General features: G+C 41.3%; 1 protein-coding gene across 1 annotated transcript in view; it reads left to right on the top strand.

Annotated features, from left to right (window-relative positions):
* The window catches only part of LOC142354461 (Na(+)/dicarboxylate cotransporter 3-like), a 47,916-nt gene that overhangs the window by 7,866 nt on the left and 19,409 nt on the right, over nucleotides 1-20,641 (top strand). The window contains exons 4-5 of the mRNA XM_075406763.1: nucleotides 10,506-10,637; nucleotides 11,574-11,721. Of these exons, the coding sequence (XP_075262878.1) occupies nucleotides 10,506-10,637; nucleotides 11,574-11,721 (280 nt within the window). The remainder of the gene's footprint in view (nucleotides 1-10,505; nucleotides 10,638-11,573; nucleotides 11,722-20,641) is intronic.

The following is a 20,641-nucleotide window of genomic DNA, read 5'->3' as shown; positions in this document are numbered from 1 at the left end:
TTTTATGTTTAGACATTGAAAATTCTTTAACTTTTATGTCAGGACTTGTGCTCCTCTTTTTGTCTACAATTAGTGGTTTTTCAAATATTAGATTTTGCATTTTAGTTGTTCATGCTTGAACTGTTTGAGACGATTATAACAGACTTAAATTTCTGAAGTCGACATGAAATTTGAGAACCTATATTTCATATAACGTTCATCAAAATTAGCTGTCGTAATGTGGTTTCAGTGGCGCAACTTGCTTGGGATTGAGTTTTTTCAGATATTTTCCGGATATTCTTTTTTTTAAAAATGACTCGATGTTATTTTATCAAAATGACTCGTATATTTAATTAGCTGACTCAGTTTATTCATTGAGTGGTCAGCGGAGGCCTAATGGAATGCGTAATTCGACTCCTCCAGCTTTTTTCCCACTTTTTGAGCAGATTTTTTTGCCGAAAGGTTTTTCAAGCTCATTCACAGTCTTTTCGCGGCTTAGTTTTATGTTTAGACATTGAAAATTCTTTGACTTTTATGTCAGGACTTGTTGCTGACGCAATTGCGTGTAAGCGTAAATGAAAGAGCATATTAATTGTGCGTTCGCACAGATTGTTCCAACTGGGAAATAGCCTAATGGTTAGGACCTAGGGCCCTTAATCTAGAGGTTGCGGTTCGAATCCCGGTGGGACCAAATCTCTTTTTTTTGATATAGATGTAATCCAGAGGTCAAATTAATAGCATTTTTGACCTATTCCGACCTTGAAAAGAGCATCAATTACGTTTGGCCAACAACCTTGCTAGTTGTCGGATGTAAATCTTACGTACGTTTTTCTCTTACGTTGAGTCTTATCAGTCTTATCAGTCTTATAGGTGTTGAGTCTTATACGTTGAATCTTATACGTTGTGAAATACAAAAAATTTGGATTTCCTGTACCGAAACAGGATTTTGCTTGCTATATCGACTTTGTACCGATACATTGCTAATCTCAAGAAATTAAGTCTTGAAATCTTATTAGTTTTTTTTATAAGGACTTCGATTATTGATCCTTTTTGAAAGTTATCGCAACGAGAGCGGACATTTTGGTCCACCGAGAGAAAAAGTCAGGGAGCACAACAACAACTGGACTTGTGAACACTTGTGAAGAGTCGGCTTCCCAGCCCAAAAAGTGAGAGAGGTGGTTTCAGTCATCATTTTTACATGCAAATCGGGTGACTGGAACATCCTGACGTGGTCTTCGGGGCAGTGCAACCGAGCATCACAAAAACTGTAAGACCGAGACAATTTGGGTTAGAAAAAGACGGATTTCACCAGAAAAGGCCAATGTGACCGAAAATTGACGAAAAAACTCGTAAAAACTTTAAAAAAAAACTGGTTATATTCAAAAAAATTAAACTCACTCGTAACTGATAAATTGATATTGGTCGAACGTAATGAAGGTGTAGGAACTTGAAAAACCAGCTTTCAAAAAAATTCGATAAATTTATCGAATTTTTTTGCTATTTTTAGGTCGAAAATTTGAAAAATCAAAAATTTGGTCAAATTTTTGATAAACTGATAAATTATTGTTCAGTGTAGTTGGGGTAACAGTATAATACAGGTATTCAACAAAAAATTTGAATTTTGACCAAATTTTTGAAAATTGTCGATTTTACCGATTTTTGAGAAAAATTCTCAAAAAAAACATCAAAAAACAAGAAAGGTTCGTAGTTTTTGTCCCGATACGGTAAATACACGTTGATGCGAGCTTATGGTATTCATTTTGGGTGCTAGTTCGCTGTTCCACGCCATCAATAGTCTACCAAAAGGCACCCAAAAGCGGTATAAAAGCACTGTATTTTCACTTCCGGGATTAAGCTTGAATCCTTTTGCTGTTAACGAAACAAAAACGGTACAATATCAGTTGGATAACGTCTTCCGGCACAAAACTGATGTCATAATCTGGCACGACGCTATAAACAATTCGCTGACCTCTCACCGAACGAATAATTTTCGAGCACTAGCGTTTTCCGAACTTTCTAAAGTGCTAGAAAGTTACCAAACTCGTTTGAAAGCTATAGTTTATTGCCCACGAAACGGAGCACCAAATATCTTTGGTTTTCATAAGCAAACAGACGTTTTGACTATCCATGTACTGATTGACCTAGTGTCAAAGCGGAAACAGAAAGATCCAAAATTAGTAAAAGAGTACTATCAATTGCACCAGAAAGTTCATTTAGAACTTAAATCGTTAACATTAATTTTAACGCATCAGGAATCACTTCGGCGTTTGCTTAAGAAAACTCGTCATAGCAAACTCAATAAACGACGCCGTAGAGCCAAAAAGAATAAACTCGCCGCTGAAGCGGCGTTAACTTCGAGTCTCCACTGAGTCCTATTTCTTTCCGGCTCGGTGACCTCAGTTTAACTACAGGGGTTATAGAGCTTGTTAGTTGTAGGACTCAGTCGCTACGTCGTGTCCTGCTTTCGTTGCTTGATTATTTTAGTGTCGTTCGATTGGCACCACTCACTTTGTCAAGGTTTTCAATTATCGCATCCGCCGCTCCACCGTTTTTCCCGTTTCGTCGCTCGCTGCGACCGTTTCCGCTCCTCCTCTTGCGCGCGGATATTATATTCCTATTACGCTTTGGGGTTTTGCTCTCTGAGTCTCAAAAGATTATGTGTTCTGTGTCCCCAGTTTAAACTACAGGGGTTATAGAAACTATAGTAATTGAGACTCGGTCATTCTCCCCTCCCAATCTCCCGTTCCTCGAGTTACGCCCCACCCTCTATTTCCCCTGTCACTAGAATTGTCCAATTATTGATCACTTTGTTCTATCTCCCAATTTGTTCTATCTCCTAAACTGTTGTCCTAAAATCCCAATTTCGCAGACCAGGTTAAATATTGTTTCATCTTTCCTTTTTGTTTGTACACCAAATCTGTAAGTTATTCTATTGTTGTATCCTTCCTCCCATTATGTCAAATCCCTTTACAAGCAAAGTTTCTAAGGCGTATGATGCAAGGGCCAAGATTGAGAAAGAGTTGTGCAAACTTTACGAAAGCATTGACGACGCTATCTACGAAAAAGCGAGGCGAGTGAGTGTAGAAAGTTTTGTTACCAAATGCAAAGACCTACTCGAAACTTGTATAGCAAAAAATGATAACCTGATAGGCCTTGCAGCTAAGACTGAACAAGCAGAGAAACTGCAGTCGGAATTAGAAGAATGGCTGGCAGTTGTGAATAAAAGACACGATGAGTATATGGAAAATGCCCGAGACTATATAGACTCCATTCAGGGCAACGAAAATTCAAAAGGAGCTCTCAAAGATCCCACAAATCCTTGTCTGCTAGTACCTCTTCGAAGGCTTCAACGGCTTGCAGAAAAGATTTCATATTAGCAAAAATTAGACGAGAAGAAGTGGAGGAAGAAAACAAAGCGGCTGCTCGAATAGCTGAAAGAGAGTATGAAATTGAGATGGCAGAGAGAGAACGTGAAATGGCTGAGAGAAGACATGAGATAGAATTGTTTTCTAAGAAACGTCAAATAGACCTCGAGAAAATGCACGAGGAAAATCGAAAACGTCTCGTTGAAGCTAAAATGCAGGAAGTCAACTTAATGGACGATGAATCTTTGCTTTTAGAGACCGCCACTAATAGCTCCTCAAAACATGGCAGTATCTACTCAACAAAGAGCGAAAATCGCGTCAAAGATTGGGTTGAGTCAGTTGGTAGTCAAAAAACAGCCATCTTGACGCGCAAACAGAAAAAATCCAGCGCTTGTTTCGATCAAGCTATTTCTTCCGCGGCAGCAGATGCACAAAATAGTAACTCTATTGTCCAAGAACAGGGTAATACTGTCGAGAATCATACTTTTGAGAACCATCGATCAGAAATGAACGATCAAAACCAACAGCATTTACCACAATTGATTTCTCAACCGTCAGATCTGATTGGAAATGATGATCTTATCCAGCAAATCAATCAAGGCAGCGAAAAGCCTGAACTCAATAATCCGATCTCCGAAGTAAACAATCAAAACGAAGGCCTGCCGAACAATACACTGCAGTTCTGGCAGTCTCTTGCTGATCAAGAATCTGCTTACTACCGTGGTTTGTTTTTTCAAACAAATCAACCTAGCTTGTCTCTGAAAGGCAATGCATACGCGAACCAGCCGCAAAACACCGGAAATTTACAAACTTCATCTCCAGCTCATGATTTTTCCACAGCAGCATACACCCCTCAACATAATCAAGATAGTGCTTTCCCGGCCGACGCTCAACTCAACCACTTGGCAGCGCAATTAGAAGCAAATTTGCCTGCAGCTTCGGCAAGCCCACTCCACAACTAGGCTTTAGCAATACCACACAGTCACTACAGGCCTAACTTGAATACATGGACCCTCGCTAATGTTCCATCAAACACCAAATCAAATGTTTTCCTGATCGCTCCGCAGAGGTCCAATGTTAATGTCACGGCAAGCGTACCTGTTTCAGTAAGCACCGTAGGTGGTACAACGTACTACCATAATCCAATTTCCAGTGCAATAGTAGATAACCAGGCGCTGCAAACAGCACCATTCCTACCGGGATATCCCCCCGTTTCATCCTCGCTGCCTTACTCTCGAAATCCACTACCCATGCAACATCCTTGTTTGCCGCACTCTTCAACATCTCAACAAGTAACAGTAAAAGATCTTGCCGAGTTACTTAGCTTCAGCAAGAGAGATCCCCTACCCGAGTGGAAACTTTCTCAATACAACGCCGACCCCCTTCAATGGCACGAATGGTACGGCCAATTTAGTAGTGCGATTGATTCGCAGACATTGAGTGATGAGGTTAAGCTAACGTACTGAAAACATTGGTAACAGGGAAAGCAAAGGCTGCAATTGCGGAATTTGCTTATTGTGGTTCAATGTACAGAGATGCATTGAAAACGCTTGAGCGTAAGTTCGGACAGCCACAGGCAGTGGTAACTGCGCATCTTGATAAATTGTCAAGCTATCCACCAGTAAAAATGCACAACTCAGACAGTATAATCAGCTTTGCTACTGTAGTCTCAAGTCTCGTTGGCGTATTCAGGTCATTGTCATATGACACAGATCTTCGTAGCTCGTCCCTCTTAAACCAGGCAGTTCAAAAGCTTCCACCAAATTTAAAAGAATCTTGGTCAATGCACACCGTGAAGAAAGAGTGGTTGAGGCCAACCATGTTAGATTTTAACGATTGGCTGAAAGAGAAAGCAGAAGCTCATGAGCGCATGAAAGCAATCTCTTTCAAGGGAAAACACGAGGATAATGGTAACATAAGTGTAACAAAAACAAAAGTCTCCTCAAAAGTCTTTACTGCTAATGCAAATGCAAAACAACATATCTCCAGTAAAGCTTCCCAGAGTGCAAAAAATGATCAATTGCCCTGCGCCCTTTGCAAATGTCAACATCCCATTTGGCGATGTCAATCTTTCAAGGAAAAGACTCCTACGCAGCGTGCTAAGATTGCTGCAGAAAACCAACTTTGTTTCTCGTGCTTGGACGGCAAGCACTCATTCCGAACATGTCCACGTCAACGAAAATGCACTATTGAGGGCTGTCGAAGCACTCATAACACATTACTTCACAGGGCAGAACGCGTTTTTCCCGTAAGCACTGAGAAGAAAAGCAACGTTGCCACGCTGACTAAAGTAAACTCCACAAAAACGTCATCAAATACAGTTGAAAATGCAAAGTCTATGGGAACGGCTAGTTCCTCGGGACTCACTTCAATAACTGATGTAAAAGGGCTTCTTCAGGTTCTTGAAGTCGATCTTTTAAGTCCCTCAGATGTACGCACTAGAGCACTTGTTCTCTGTGACACAGCTTGTAGTCACTCTTGGATATCCAGTGAGCTCGCTAGTCGTCTTCAATTGAAGGGTACCCCATTAAAGCTGACCGTGAATGGCATAAATACTCAAGAAACTATAACAACGGAATCTGTACAGGTTACTGTCCAACCAATAGGTGAAGACACTTGCTCTCCGTTTGATCTACTCCCTTATGTAAAAACAAATTTACGAGTAGGTTCCGACATTATTGATAATACTGCTATTCAAGAAAAGTATCCTCACTTAAGCGTGTTACCGAACAAGACGTATGACTACGCAAACGTCGAGATGATACTAGGCCAAGACGCTTACCACGCCATCCGCCCGATCGAGTATTTTGAAACCGAATCAAAATCCTCACCCGTTGCCGTTCGCTTACCGTTGGGATGGGTATTAAGCGGTCCGTTGCCATCTTCATCTGGTCTGGTTTCTACTTGTTTCAAGGCAGTAGCTAAACAAGATTCGGAGTTAGCAACCCAAATAAAATCCTGGTATGACATGGAGTCATATGGGGCTGTCAAGCAGGTCGATCCCCGTTCAGCATCTGACCATCGAGCAACTGCGATCCTCGAACAATCCACCGTACACAATGAGGGCCGATATCATGTAGGCATGCTTTGGTCTTCAGACGAAGCAAAACTCCCCAACAATTTTTTTTCAGCAATGGTGCAGTTCAAATCATTGGAAAAGAGAATAGATAAAGATCCCGTTTTGTACAAGCGTTATGCACAGACAATTCAAGACGATCTCGATAAAGGATATGTTATCAAAGTGGAAAGCCGAGACGACAAACACTGCGCCGGAAGAGAATGGTACCTACCTCATCACCCGGTTGTAAACCCTAACAAGCCAGAAAAAGTTCGTAGGGTGTTGAACGGTGCTTCAAAGCTTCGGGGTATATCTTTGAACAGTGTATTACTCACCGGTCCAGATCTGTTGCAGAGACTAATCCACACTCTGATGCGCTTTCGTCAGCATCAATTCGCTGTTTCCGCTGATATTGAGGGTATGTTCTTACAAGTAGGTGTTTTGCCAGCGGAACAGTCGGTTTTGCGTTTCCTTTGGCGGGAAGATCCCTCAAGGAACATTGAGGTATACCAGTACACAAGACACATATTCGGCGCAAAAGATTCACCAACTTGCGCTAATTATGCGTTACTGCGTACCGCGAGAGACAATAATTCAGATTTTCCCGAGGCGGCGCAAGCCGTTAGCCAGAAGTTTTATATGGATGATTACCTTGACTCAATGGAGTCACCCATCATAGTACAAAAAATATCGCGCGATTTGATCGAATTACTGAACAGGGGAGGTTTCAAGCTGACTAAGTTCATCAGCAATGTCCCTGGCCTCCTCGAGGAGCTGGAGGACAAATCAGTTGAATAGGCTCCAAATGAAATAGGCGCATCAAAAGAGGAGTCATCATCCCACGTTCTAGGTTTGAAGTGGGATCATGTAAATGACACACTAGTTGTAAGCCGCGGAACAATATGTGATGCCTCGAAAGCTGTTACACAAAGGCTGGTATTGAGTCTTGTATCAAAAATATTTGACCCAATTGGTCTTGTTTCCCCTTTTTTGTGAAAGCGCGGCTCCTCCTCAAAGATGTCTGGCGACTTCACGGTCAGAGCTGGGATGATGTACTCCCAAAGGAAATGATTGAGCGCTTCGAGTCCTGGAGCGCAGAATTACCAAAACTTGGGCTAATGAAAATACCTAGGAGCTACTTCTCCGGTTCGTTCGAGCACTTGGAATTACATGTCTTTGGTGACAGTTCACAGGAGGTGTTCAGCGCAGTTGCGTTTTTGCGTGCTCTCGTGAATTCCTCAGACAACGGAAAAAGAACAGAACTAGCCTTCGTCATTGGAAAGGCACGGGTAGCTCCGATGAAAGTGCTCACCGTTCCTAAACTCGAACTCCAAGCGGCTTTGCTGGTATCCCGCCTCAGATTAGAAATTTGCGAGGCGCTCACCATTCAGATTCAACGCACGTTCATGTGGACAGATAGTACCACAGTCCTTCAGTGGTTGAATTCTCTAGAGAAACAGCCCATATTTGTCGCAAATCGTGTCTCCGAGATTCTAGAGGGAACAACGGTCGATCAATGGCATCACGTGGCAACGCAGAACAACCCGGCCGATGCCGGCACGAGGGGATTGTCCTCGGAGGCGTTGCAGAACAGCGCTTGGTTACGTGGTCCTGATTTTCTTCGTACATCTGACTTTCCATTTCGCCCGGGCTCCGAAGTGGTGTCAAACATCAAGTTGAAGCGTCAAGCAGCTAATCCCAACCCTTTGGAGAACTGCTCAGCCCTACAGTCCAACTCTTTAAATCCTGATTTCAGCATTCATCTGCGCAAATACAGTTCGTATCCAAAACTTCTTCGAATCGTTGCGTATGTCCTACGTATTCTTCCACGACACGCCACCTACCGATCTGTAGATGGAAAAATAGTAGAACCCGAGGAAATTACCGCAGCAGAAAAGAAATTGCAGCTTCTTACACAAGCAGAGTCTTTCCCCATTGAGCTTATGCAACTCCGCAGTTCAAAGAAAATCAGTAAAAGAAGCCCTATTGCTGCTTATTCGCCGTTTGTCGGGCCTGGTGGCCTGCTCCGTTCTAGTGGCCGAATTAAGCGCTTCGCTGACCTGGAGTTCAATTTGAAGCACCCCATAATCCTCGACGGTCGACATCCACTGGTGTACGTTTTCTTACGCCATATGCACCTCAAAAATCATCATGAAGGTAACGATTATCTTCGCGCACTTGTCCAACAGCAGTATGCTGTTCTGAAGCTTCGTTCTATCTTCCTTTCGATTCGTTTTAATTGTGTCCTTTGCAGAAAACGAAGCACTAAGCCTGTTCAACCTTTGATGGCTGACCTTCCGTCCGAACGTCTTGCCTTCCAGTGTCCGCCCTTTACGAATGTCGGTCTAGACTACTTTGGTCCGTTTCACGTCACGATCCGTCGCTCCTCTGAGAAAAGGTGGGGTTTCCTGCTCACCTGTCTCACGACCAGAGCCGTTCATGTTGAGATTGCACATTCGATGGATACAAATTCGTGTGTTATGGGTATTGAACGCTTCATTGCTCGTCGTGGAATGCCGTTGGTCATTTGTTCCGACAACGGCACTAACTTTGTTGGTACAGAGAAAGAACTGTTGCTATGTTTTCTAAACTTGGACAAACAGAAAATTGCTTCGGAGCTGGCACAAAAGGGAGTCAAGTGGAAGTTTAATCCGCCTGCTGCACCGCACCACGGAGGTGTTTGGGAAAGGCTAGTTCGGAGTTTCAAGCGAACACTTTACGCAATCCTTGGCAATCGTCGGCTTACGGACGAAATACTCCTCACTACTTTCTGTCTGGTGGAACAGTCACTAAACAACCGCCCATTGACTTCCGTAAGTTCCGATGCCAACGATTTAGATGCATTAACGCCAAACCATTTTCTTTTGGGGAATCGCAGTACTTGCCTTCCTTCACTCACCCCTGTCGATGACTTCAATCACCGAAAGCGATACGCCAGAGCGCAAGCGTACGCTAATGCCATTTGGAAAAGATGGTTAAAAGAATATCTCCCCCCATTGAATCGTCGTTGTAAATGGAAGACTCCTTCCGATGAAATCTTGAAAACCGGTGACCTAGTTTGGATTATCGATAGCGACAGCCCAAGAGGCTATTATCCACTGGCCCGCATTTTGAGTCTACGTTATTTTAATGACGGCATCGCACGGTCCGCTCAAATTCAAACAAAATCCGGCTCATTGATTCGTCCTATTGTTAATTAGATACCAGTTTTCGAATCATCAGTTTTGGGGCCTGAAGATGTTGCTGACGTTCGCACAGATTGTTCCAACTGGGAAATAGCCTAATGGTTAGGACCTAGGGCCCTTAATCTAGAGGTTGCGGTTCGAATCCCGGTGGGACCAAATCTCTTTTTTTTGATATAGATGTAATCCAGAGGTCAAATTAATAGCATTTTTGACCTATTCCGACCTTGAAAAGAGCATCAATTACGTTTGGCCAACAACCTTGCTAGTTGTCTGATGTAAATCTTACGTACGTTTTTCTCTTACGTTGAGTCTTATCAGTCTTATCAGTCTTATAGGTGTTGAGTCTTATACGTTGAATCTTATACGTTGTGAGATACAAAAAATTTGGATTTCCTGTACCGAAACAGGATTTTGCTTGCTATATCGACTTTGTACCGATACATTGCTAATCTCAAGAAATTAAGTCTTGAATTCTTATTAGTTTTTTTTTATAAGGACTTCGATTATTGATCCTTTTTGAAAGTTATCACAACGAGAGCGGACAGGACTTGTGCTATTTTTGTCTACAATTAGTGGTTTTTCAAATATTAGATTTTGCATTTTAGTTGTTCATGCCTGAACTGTTTGAGACGATTATAAGAAATTTAAATTTCTGAAGTCGACATGAAATTGAGAACCTATATTTCATATAATGTTCATCAAAATTATTTGTCGTAGTGTAATGTTTATCATTTTGGGAGGAATGAAGTGAAAGAGGGGGGTCACAGTTGTCTGATTCGGAGCAGGATAATTCTCCAAACATGGCTTATTATAATCAGGGTGCTTCTGTAATCATGAACGAGGTTTTCAGTTATAATATTTTTCGCATGCTGGGCTATTTTTTTGGATGAAGGAAACGTGAACTAAAAATCAAATCAGGGAAAAGGCCATTAGTGGGTGCGAGAATGTGATAGACAGTTTTGAATCTGGAATCAAGGAGACAAATTTGGACCAGAAAGAGGAACTGGACACTTTTGCAAACGACCCAGCTGAAAACGAGAGTCAGATAAAGTAACTTCACTTTTAAAAACCCGATTAGAAAGCGATGGTTGCAACCTCCCTTTGTTTTAAAAAGAGCGCCCAACACTGGTTAGGGCACGCTTGGGGGCCTAAAAATTATATGCCTCCTCGTCGGGGGTGGGAATGGGGGGGAATGAATAGTTCTAAACGATTTTGGGGTCTTTTCCGTTCGTTCTCCTCAGTACGTAATCCGCTCCCCAGTTACAGAGCACGTGTCATTACTCAATAAATCATTATGTAAAAATATGGCACGTGCGTCTGGGGGCGCAAATAATATGCACCCACTAAGCTCTGGGGGGGGGCACAAACGGAAAAGATCCGCGATTTCAACACACTTATTAGCATTCTTAGCCGGATTGAAAATGTCTCGGATAAATTTAATTATCTGCCTTTCTTTGTTTAAGCTATTGTCTTCCCTCTGAAAAAAATTGGATCTATTCTGTTTTGCCCCCCCCCCCAGTGATTTTTATTGAAGTTTTCTTTCCCATCATGCATGAAGCTTATCATGAAATTTTAGAGAGTCTTGAAAACCAATATCGAAGACAAGAACTTATACTCAGAATTAGAGCTACATCGAAAGGGCCCGACTGTTCGACTCTTAATGGGGGGAGGTAATTACGCGCGAACAGATAAAAGCCAGGCGGTGTAATTAATATCATAGAGAGTCCTTCAAGTGTTACTTATAAAAAGAAGGAAACCCGTCTGTATAAAATTATGCAAAGAAGTTGATCAGAATCATTCAAATGAATCACTCTGGAATTTGTCCTGTAATTTTTTAAAAGTGACATGATCAGAAACAGGGTCATCCAAAAATCCAGAATGTAATTTTTAATGATTCAGTACTGATCTAGCATGACTATAGGGTACGGGCAGTAAAGAACTAAATTGAGATGTATAGAAAATACATTTTTTAAATTGGCGTTTCAGCAAAACGGAGTTGGAGACTTTTGTAAGCTTCAAACGTGGCTTACTTTTGTCTGTGGCTTATGCGTGTAGTATCGGGGGAACTGCGACTATAACTGGCACTGCACCAAACGCACTTCTTCTGGGAAACATCGAGGAGAGATATGGAAAGGTCTGTCCAGTTCCAGCACTTATTTCGTAGTTTTTCAATTCACTATGCAAGTCAAGGAACTGACTGAGAAAAATAAGAAAGAAAGAAAGAGTAAATTTCTCCTTTATCATAATAATTATCAACAATTTAATAAATTACATAATCCATTAAATAACTCATAAAATATATCAATTAAAATTATTTACATATCAGAGGTATCTCGGAGAGGACAGATAAACGGGGCTATTAAGCCCACCTAATACAAATTGGGCGGAATGATAAGGAAACCAGAAACCGAGCCCCAAATCCCCCCGCCCCCTAGGAGAAGCCCTTTACCCCCCTTTGAATTTAGGTACACATTTGGGGGTTAATAGGGGTGTGAAAGATCTTATTACGTTTTTCAGCGAAATGAACAGTGTTGGAGCTGAGCTTAAGGAATAACAAGCTTGCGTAGTTGGGGAAAATAGAAACAAAACACTTTCTGTTGTCTTAGTCATTTAACAGCTATAATTATAGTTCTAGTTCTAGTTACAGTTTGTCACGTGAGAAAAAAGAGAAAAAGGGGGAAATAACAAAAGCAACACACAGAACTCAACGCAGTAGCCGCAGAAAACGGCTGAAAGTATAAATCAGCAAAATATTGCAAAAAACAAATTGTCTTGAGCAGTAAATAACGTGTTACTGTGTCTTGAACTAGAAATATTCCTGAGCAGTAAATTGTTACTGTGTCTTGTATTCAAAATATTATTCTTGAGCAGTAAATGCTGTTACTGTGTCTTGTATCTACGAATTATTGGAGCTGAAATTCAACTGTTACAACCCCAACTTCTGGCATTCTCAACTTGTGAGTACAAAAAGCAAAAACCAACTTAAGATTAAATTTAATTATTTTTGCACAAACAGATCTTAGACATATATCTTTGTCTTCGATTTGTTTTTTCTATCCGATTGAACTGGTATACATAAAGAGATCCCGTATTGTGTGATCTGTAGCAATCCAGTTCAAATTGATAGTTGAAAAAACTAAGATTAGCCAATAATTACGAACATAATAGTTAATGCAACGGTAAGTACAGCAGAGCGGATATACAGTTACAAAAGCGAACTGCATAAACGAAGTATCCGGACAGATTTTGTAACCACTCAGAACGAACTGGGCGGTGTAAAACTTTCTTTGTGAAACACAAGGAGAGCAGCCGTTACATTTGGTCCGCTGACCCGGACAGTGGAATAAACTGCTGTCCAACCCAACAGTCGAAGTGACAAAGTCATCGACGAACGAGAACAAAACTCAACAGGCAATTAAACGACGCCAAGCCAATTAGGCGAAGTGCATTAGAAGTTAAATAGCAAGGCTTAATTAAAGCAAATAAACAAAAGGTACTGTAGAGATTCAAGCTGCAGTCCCAAAGTACAAACGCAGTGACTCCTTCAAAGAGTCAAAACATTTTGCAGAGACAGATTAGCAACTCCAAAAAACAAATCGAAGCAAAAATTCAGGAGGGCCAGGAGCTGATCAAAAACAACGATAGATCAAGCAAACTCAAGACCGTCTATAAACAGGTGCTGAAACTTGACGACTCTCTTTGCATTCTTAACCGAAAGCGAGCAAATTTTCTTTGTGGTTCCGAATTGTTTGAAGGTTACGAAGCCGAACGACTAAATTTCTTACAAAAATTAAACGCAGACTGGTTACCATACATTCACGGAGAAACAAACATGACGGATCAACAGAATCAAACCGCACAATTGACAAGCGATGCAGAACCAACTGACGCTAAGTCTTCACAATTTGTTGTAGGAGTTTCTCATCAAACTGCTGAACATGGAAACCCAAACAAAGACAACTATTCAAAGACCTCCTCTGATAAACGGGCTAAAAAAGCAGAAAAGCTTGCGGCTCTAGACAAAGACTTTGCATCAAAATTGAGGTTGAAGAAAATTGAATTCGAATTGAAAAGGAGGGAGCTTGAAATGGAGATGTAACTTTTTGAAGAAGAAGGAGCACTGAAAATGGAATACGAGTAAGAAGCTCTTGACGCAAGAGCACCAGAATCTGATGACAGTGCAACCCCTAGTATTCGAAGTAGATCACCATTCAACTGGAAAACCCCGAAGGATAAAGATGTTTCTGGTTGGCTCGATAACTCGGATAAATTCTCCAACTTGCACGATCATAGTTTCGAGCGTGCGAAAACCAGGATCGATAACAATTATCCCAGGGTAAGCTTCAATCGCGAAGGTGTACTTAAATCACGGTCACCAAGTGGAGAGCGTGCCAGCACAGCCTGGGAACAAGACAAATTTAAGCGTAATAAACCAAGCAGTAGTAGTCAGCTACCTAAGTTGAAGTTGAGTTCATTCAAGGGAAACCCGCTAGAGTGGCCGGAGTGGTCGAATATGTTCAAAGCAACGGTTCAGCATCGCGATATACCCGACTCAGAGAAAATGAGCCACTTGAAAACTTTGTTGACAGGTAAAGCAAAGTCAGCTACATCAGGAATGGGCTATTCGGGAGAATTCTACGCTCAAGCATGGGAACTACTGGGACGGAAGTTTGGGCGACCTTACCTAATTGTCGACGCTCAGCTTAACACATTGCGCAAACAACAACCAATTCGATTGCACGACTCAACGGCTATAATTAATTACTCATCAACAATCAGCAACCTAGTTAATGTACTGAAGCAATACAACTATGAAGGCGATCTGCAATCAAGTTCAACACTGCAAGTGGCAATTGAAAAACTGCCCCCAAACTTGAAAGAAAAGTGGTTCTTCTTCGTTGACGAGTGTCAAGAAGATAGACCCGATCTCAATCTCCTTGAAAAATGGTTAGCTCAAATGGTTTTTGTCCATGAAGGAATGCCATCAACCAAGAGCGAACGAAAGGAGGATGATCGACCAAACGCTAACAAGGAAAAACGATTCTCAAAATCGTCAAATATTAGTGCGAGTTCGAATGCGAACGAAACGAAGCAAATGCAAAACAACAACTGCCCACTAGCGGATGACACTCATAAAATATGGAACTGTCCAATATTTAAGAATATGAATGTCACCGATCGCTATGCAGCAGTGAGAAAAGAACGTTTATGTTATGGATGTCTGGGGAAAGGGCATGCAATCAAAGATTGTAAAGTCCCCCCGTGCGGTATAAATGGATGTACCAAAAAGCACAACAGACAGCTACACTCAGAAAACCAAATGGACGAGGGTAGTCACGCAGTTAACGTAAGCGCAGCAACAATCAACCAGAGTAACCAAATTACTAGTTTTCTTCAAATAGTTCCTGTATCGGTTCAGAGTGGTAGTAACAGTTTGACTACCTACGCTTTCCTCGATAGTGGGTCAACAGTATCATTCATCGATCAAAGTGTCAAAGATCAACTACAAGCCAAAGGCACGGACGTTACCTTGAACATAGCGGGCATACATGGGACGCAAGATTTGAGGACAGAGAAGGTTCCTATCACAATATAGGGACTAAATTCAAAGGTGCATTCAGTTGAAGCGTTTGCACACCCATCAATCTCGTTGGGAAACACAATATAAGATTAAAGGGAACTGAAGAACAACTTCAGACATCTGAATGTTCTCACCAACAGAAGATTCAACCTGATGGAAGTAGGCATCATTTTTGGACAAGATGCCTACGAAATTCAACGTCCATTAGACTATAAGATTGGAACACGAAGTGAGCCTTTCGCCGTCTTAACAGAATTAGGATGGGTAGTCATTGGTCCCATGACAGGCAAGAAAAGTCAAAATTTTTGTCATTTCGCCTTCACAGAAGATGTGAAAGTGGCAGAAAATATCCAATTATGGTGGGACATAGAAACCTAAGCTTCCAAAATAAATGTTGTAAGTCATTCAAAGAAAGAGCAGCAAGCTCAGAAATCTCTAGAGAGCACGACAAAGTTTACAGGCGAGCGGTACGAAGTGGGCATGCTCTGGAGTGAACCAGAACCCAATCTCCCAAACAACTACGGCTCAGCCCTTGGTCAGCTCTACTCACTGGAACGAAGATTCCAACGAGATCCAAATTTAAAAGAATTGTATCAACAGTCAATTGATAAAGATGTTGAAAAAGGATTTGTGAAGATCCTTAGTAAATCGGAAGTCAAAGGCACTTTTGGAAAGGAACGGTATTCGCCGCACCATCCAGTACTAAACCCCAACAAACCGGGTAAAGTTCGCCGTGTTTGCAACGCTGCAGCAAAATACAAGGATTTATGTCTAAATGACAAGTTGTTAGCCGGACCCGATCTACTACACGGATTGATCGGATCAATATTCAGATTTCGAGAAGGACCAATTGCCCTAACCGCAGATATTGAATCAATGTTTTTGCAAGTGCAAGTTCCTGAACGGGATAAAAGCTGCTTGAGATTCTTGTGGCGACCAACAATGAACGAACCTGTGCAAATTTACGAGTATCAGCGTCATGTTTTCGGAGCAAAGAGTTCACCAACATGTGCCAACTACGCTCTAAAGCGAGTAGCGGTCGATAACGAGAACGAGTTCTCAATTGCAGCAAAAACAATCCAAAACAATTTCTACATGGACGATTTCATCAAGTCAGTCGAAACACCTGAGGAAGCAATCAAGGTTTTCAAACAACTGCAACCTCTTCTCTCAAAACATGGATTTGAACTGAAGAAGTGATCACCAACAGCGACGTGGTAACCAACGCAATCCCAGAGGACTTAAGATCAATCAGCAAAACAAAGCAGGTTGAAGTAGAGCCCAGCCAGGAAGGGTCATCAGTGCTTGGGCTTCAGTGGACGATTACCGATGATAGTCTACAGGTTTGTAGAGGTACAAGCAAAGAAGTTGAGACCCCAATCACCCAAAGGAAGATCTTATCTCTAGTTTCTTCAGTGTTTGATCCTCTTGGACTGTTTGCACCATTCAGTGTCCATATGAGACGACTCCTGAAGAGCATCTGTACCAAAAATGGACAACATTGGGACAACTCAGTAGAAGCTAACGAAGAAGAAGAGTTTATGAAGTGGAAAGCGCAGCTTCCAGAAGTAGCAGAAACCAGCATTGATAGAAGATACTTCAGCACAGTCAAGGACAAATGGGAACTTCATGTGTTTGCCGACGCATCTGAAGATACAATGTGCGCAGTGGCATACCTACGTTCAAAGCCCAAAGAATACTCAGCAGACTTAGCATTTGTAATCGGAAAGTGCAGAGTCGCACCGATGCGACACCTTTCCATACCACGCTTGGAACTACAAGCAGCAGTGATGGCGGTGAGACTTAAAGAGCAGATAGTGAAGGAACACGAATCGAAGATTCACAGTTCTAATTTTTGGACCGACTCCACTACTGTTCTGCAATGGATTCACAGCTCCCACCAGAAGCAACAGGTGTTCGTTGCAAACAGGGTGGCTGAGATTTTGGATATCACTAATGTTTCACAGTGGAATCATGTGAGTGGTATTAACAATCCAGCTGACATCGGGACACGAGCGATCAATGTTGGCGAACTTAAGAGAAGTGAATGGCTCACTGGGCCGGCCTGGTTGAAGCAACGAGAGAACGAATGGCCTGAACAGTTGAATTTAACGTTTGCTTCAGACGAACAAAACGACGAAATGGTCTTCTCAGCAAACGTTGAAGAGAAGAAGCCGATGATTCAGTGGGAACGATTTAGCAGTTTCAATCGACTAGTAAATACAATGGCATACGTACAGCGCGTATTTAGAAAACACAAACCGGCAGCAAAAACACTAAGTGTTGAAGAAAGAGAGGATGCACAACAAGCATCTTCAGACTACTGCAGCAAGAACAGTTTGCTGAAGAGATGAAATCTCTCAACACTGAAAAGGAAATTCCAAAAAACAGCAAAATCCTCCAGTTTTCACCATTCATTGACCAGCAAGGACTTATTCGTGCTCAAGGCAGAATAGGTAAAAGTCATCTGAACTTCGAAACCAAGCACCCAATACTATTACATTGGAAGCACCATGTAGTTGAATTATTCTTGCAAAATGAACATAAGAACAATCACCACGAAGGTACTGAACATGTCAGAAACATAGTCCAGCAAAAATTCTGGATCCTAGGCATACGAAATGCTTTGAGATCGATCAAAAACAAATGCATTAGATGTCGAAAGGGAAAAGCCCAAACAAAGGCACCAGTAATGGCAAATCTACCTGAAGAACGATTAGTGGCATCAACAGTGTTCTCGAATGTGGGCGTAGACTATTTTGGACCATTCACAGTAAAGATTGGTCGAAGAAACGAAAAGCGTTGGTGTTGTCTATTCACTTGCCTTACTGTACGTGCGGTACATATAGAGATTGCACCAAAACTAGACACTGATTGTTGTCTGAACGCAATTATGCGATTCATTGCACGAAGAGGCAAACCGGTCAAAATGATTAGCGATAACGGGACAAACTTCGTTGGAGCTGAAAAAGAACTGGCAGAGTATATAGCTGCATGGAACAAGGGGCGAATTGAAGAACATCTGATTCAACAAGGTATCAGATGGAAGTTCAACCCACCTGCATCACCACACTTTGGAGGAGTGTGGGAAAGACTGGTTAGGAGTTGCAAGAAGGCAATGTACGCAATGCTGGGCAATCGATCAGTCACGGAGGACGTTCTGTCAACCACGATGTGTCTTGTTGAACAGACGTTGAATGCTAGACCACTGACACCAGTCAGTTCTGATGCTACCGATTTAGAAGCTATTACTCCAAACCATTTCCTACTTGGCAACAAGAACCTTTGTTTACCGTATCTATCAGGTGCAGAGCAATTTGTTGATCATAGAAAGCTCTTCCGACAAACACAAGCTTACGCAGACCTCATCTGGGACAGATTCCGTAAAGAATACTTGCCAACGTTGAATAGTCGAAAGAAACCGCAGACCACAACGGACAGAAGTCTTCAGCAGGGTGATCTTCTGTGGTTAGCGGAGGACAGTGACAAACGTGTGGATATTACGATCTGGGTCGAATAATCGAAACCTTTGAAGGTTCCGACGGAGTGATTCGATCAGCGAAAATCCGAACAAAGGATGGATACTACAAGAGGCCCGTAGTGAAGCTCGCTCCAGTACTACCAAGTGACGATGATGTTTTCACGAAGGAAAACAGGGCCGGCGATGTTGGAGCTGAGCTTAAGGAATAACAAGCTTGCGTAGTTGGGGAAAATAGAAACAAAACACTTTCTGTTGTCTTAGTCATTTAACAGCTATAGTTACAGTTCTAGTTCTAGTTACAGTTTGTCACGTGAGAAAAAAGAGAAAAAGGGGGAAATAACAAAAGCAACACACAGAACTCAACGCAGTAGCCGCAGAAAACGGCTGAAAGTATAAATCAGCAAAATATTGCAAAAAACAAATTGTCTTCAGCAGTAAATAACGTGTTACTGTGTCTTGAACTAGAAATATTCCTGAGCAGTAAATTGTTACTGTGTCTTGTATTCAAAATATTATTCTTGAGCAGTAAATGCTGTTACTGTGTCTTGTATCTACGAATTATTGGAGCTGAAATTCAACTGTTACAACCCCAACTTCTGGCATTCTCAACTTGTGAGTACAAAAAGCAAAAGCCAATTTAAGATTAAATTTAAATATTTTTGCACAAACAGATCTTAGACATATATCTTTGTCTTCGATTTGTTTTTTCTATGGGATTGAACTGGTATACATAAAGAGATCCCGTATTGTGTGATCTGTAGCAATCCAGTTCAAATTGATAGTTGAAAAAACTAAGATTAGCCAATAATTACGAACATAATATTTAATGCAACGGTAAGTACAGCAGAGCGGATATACAGTTACAAAAGCGAACTGCATAAACGAAGTATCCGGACAGATTTTGTAACCACTCAGAACGAACTGGGCGGTGTAAAACTTTCTTTGTGAAACACAAGGAGAGCAGCCGTTACAAACAGAATTAGAGCAGTAAAATTTTACAGGGATTCTTCATTTTTTCGCATGTTTTTACAGCAAAAAAATGATCAAATTGTTCCAACCGAGCCTGATTGACGTAGAAAACTCTACATTATTGATCTGCCAGCAAACAGTTAGTGTGATATATGTTGATCCAAGGTTTTTTTGGTTAAAACATTCGCAACAAACAATTCTCATGAAAATAGAGGAACACTGGATTTAAGGTCACAACCAAACGCATCAAAACAAGGAGGCTCAGTAATGTGCGTTTGCACATAACGTTCCGACCCCGCTCATCCGCAGTTTTGGCATAAATGTCTACCAAATGTGGAACAGATAGAAAACACGCTAAAACTTAAGTAATTAAAAAAAATGTGTATGAACAAAAAGATCGCCTCCAACGCAGATAGCAGAAATCTCAGTGGTGTAAAAAATGCCGCAATAGACTGATGAGATCAGCCATTATTAAGAAAACAAGTCAAGACAAACCACAAAATCAAACAACAATAACAACAAACATCAATTACATTCAAAACTTTGTGTCCATTTTCTAAATGAAAACAACTGATTAATCAGGTCAAAAAGGCGTCAGAAAAAATGAAACTAAACAAAGCAATTTGTACTTAACTAGAAAAGAGAAAAGATATGAGAACACTCCACAATGAGGCTCGTTAACAATTAGACAAAAAAAACAAAAAACAGCAAAAATAGAATATTGGCTTAAATTTTTAAAAACAATTAGTTTCAAAGTAATGAAAATCATTAGGTAGCAATTGAAGACGTCCAACATGATTACGATCAGGAGCTGAAGGAGGGCATTAATGCTTGTCTTCATTCAATTTTTTATTGAGTTACAAAAAAAAACAAAAAATAGAGACAACAAATGAAAATCAAGTAAAACTTACAAGAAAACGCTGTCGAAGCACTAAAGGCAAATTTTGCCCCTCAAAACAGGTTTATTTGAGCCTTCCTTGATTGCCAGTAATGTTGAATACGGGTTCTCTTTAGTGAGAATAG

This window comes from Convolutriloba macropyga, chromosome 15 (genome assembly GCF_964194025.1).
Source record: "Convolutriloba macropyga chromosome 15, txConMacr16.3, whole genome shotgun sequence".
Taxonomy (NCBI): domain Eukaryota; kingdom Metazoa; phylum Xenacoelomorpha; order Acoela; family Convolutidae; genus Convolutriloba; species Convolutriloba macropyga.
Note: the sequence above shows the minus strand (reverse complement) of the source record. Positions and strands in the feature narration are given on the sequence as shown.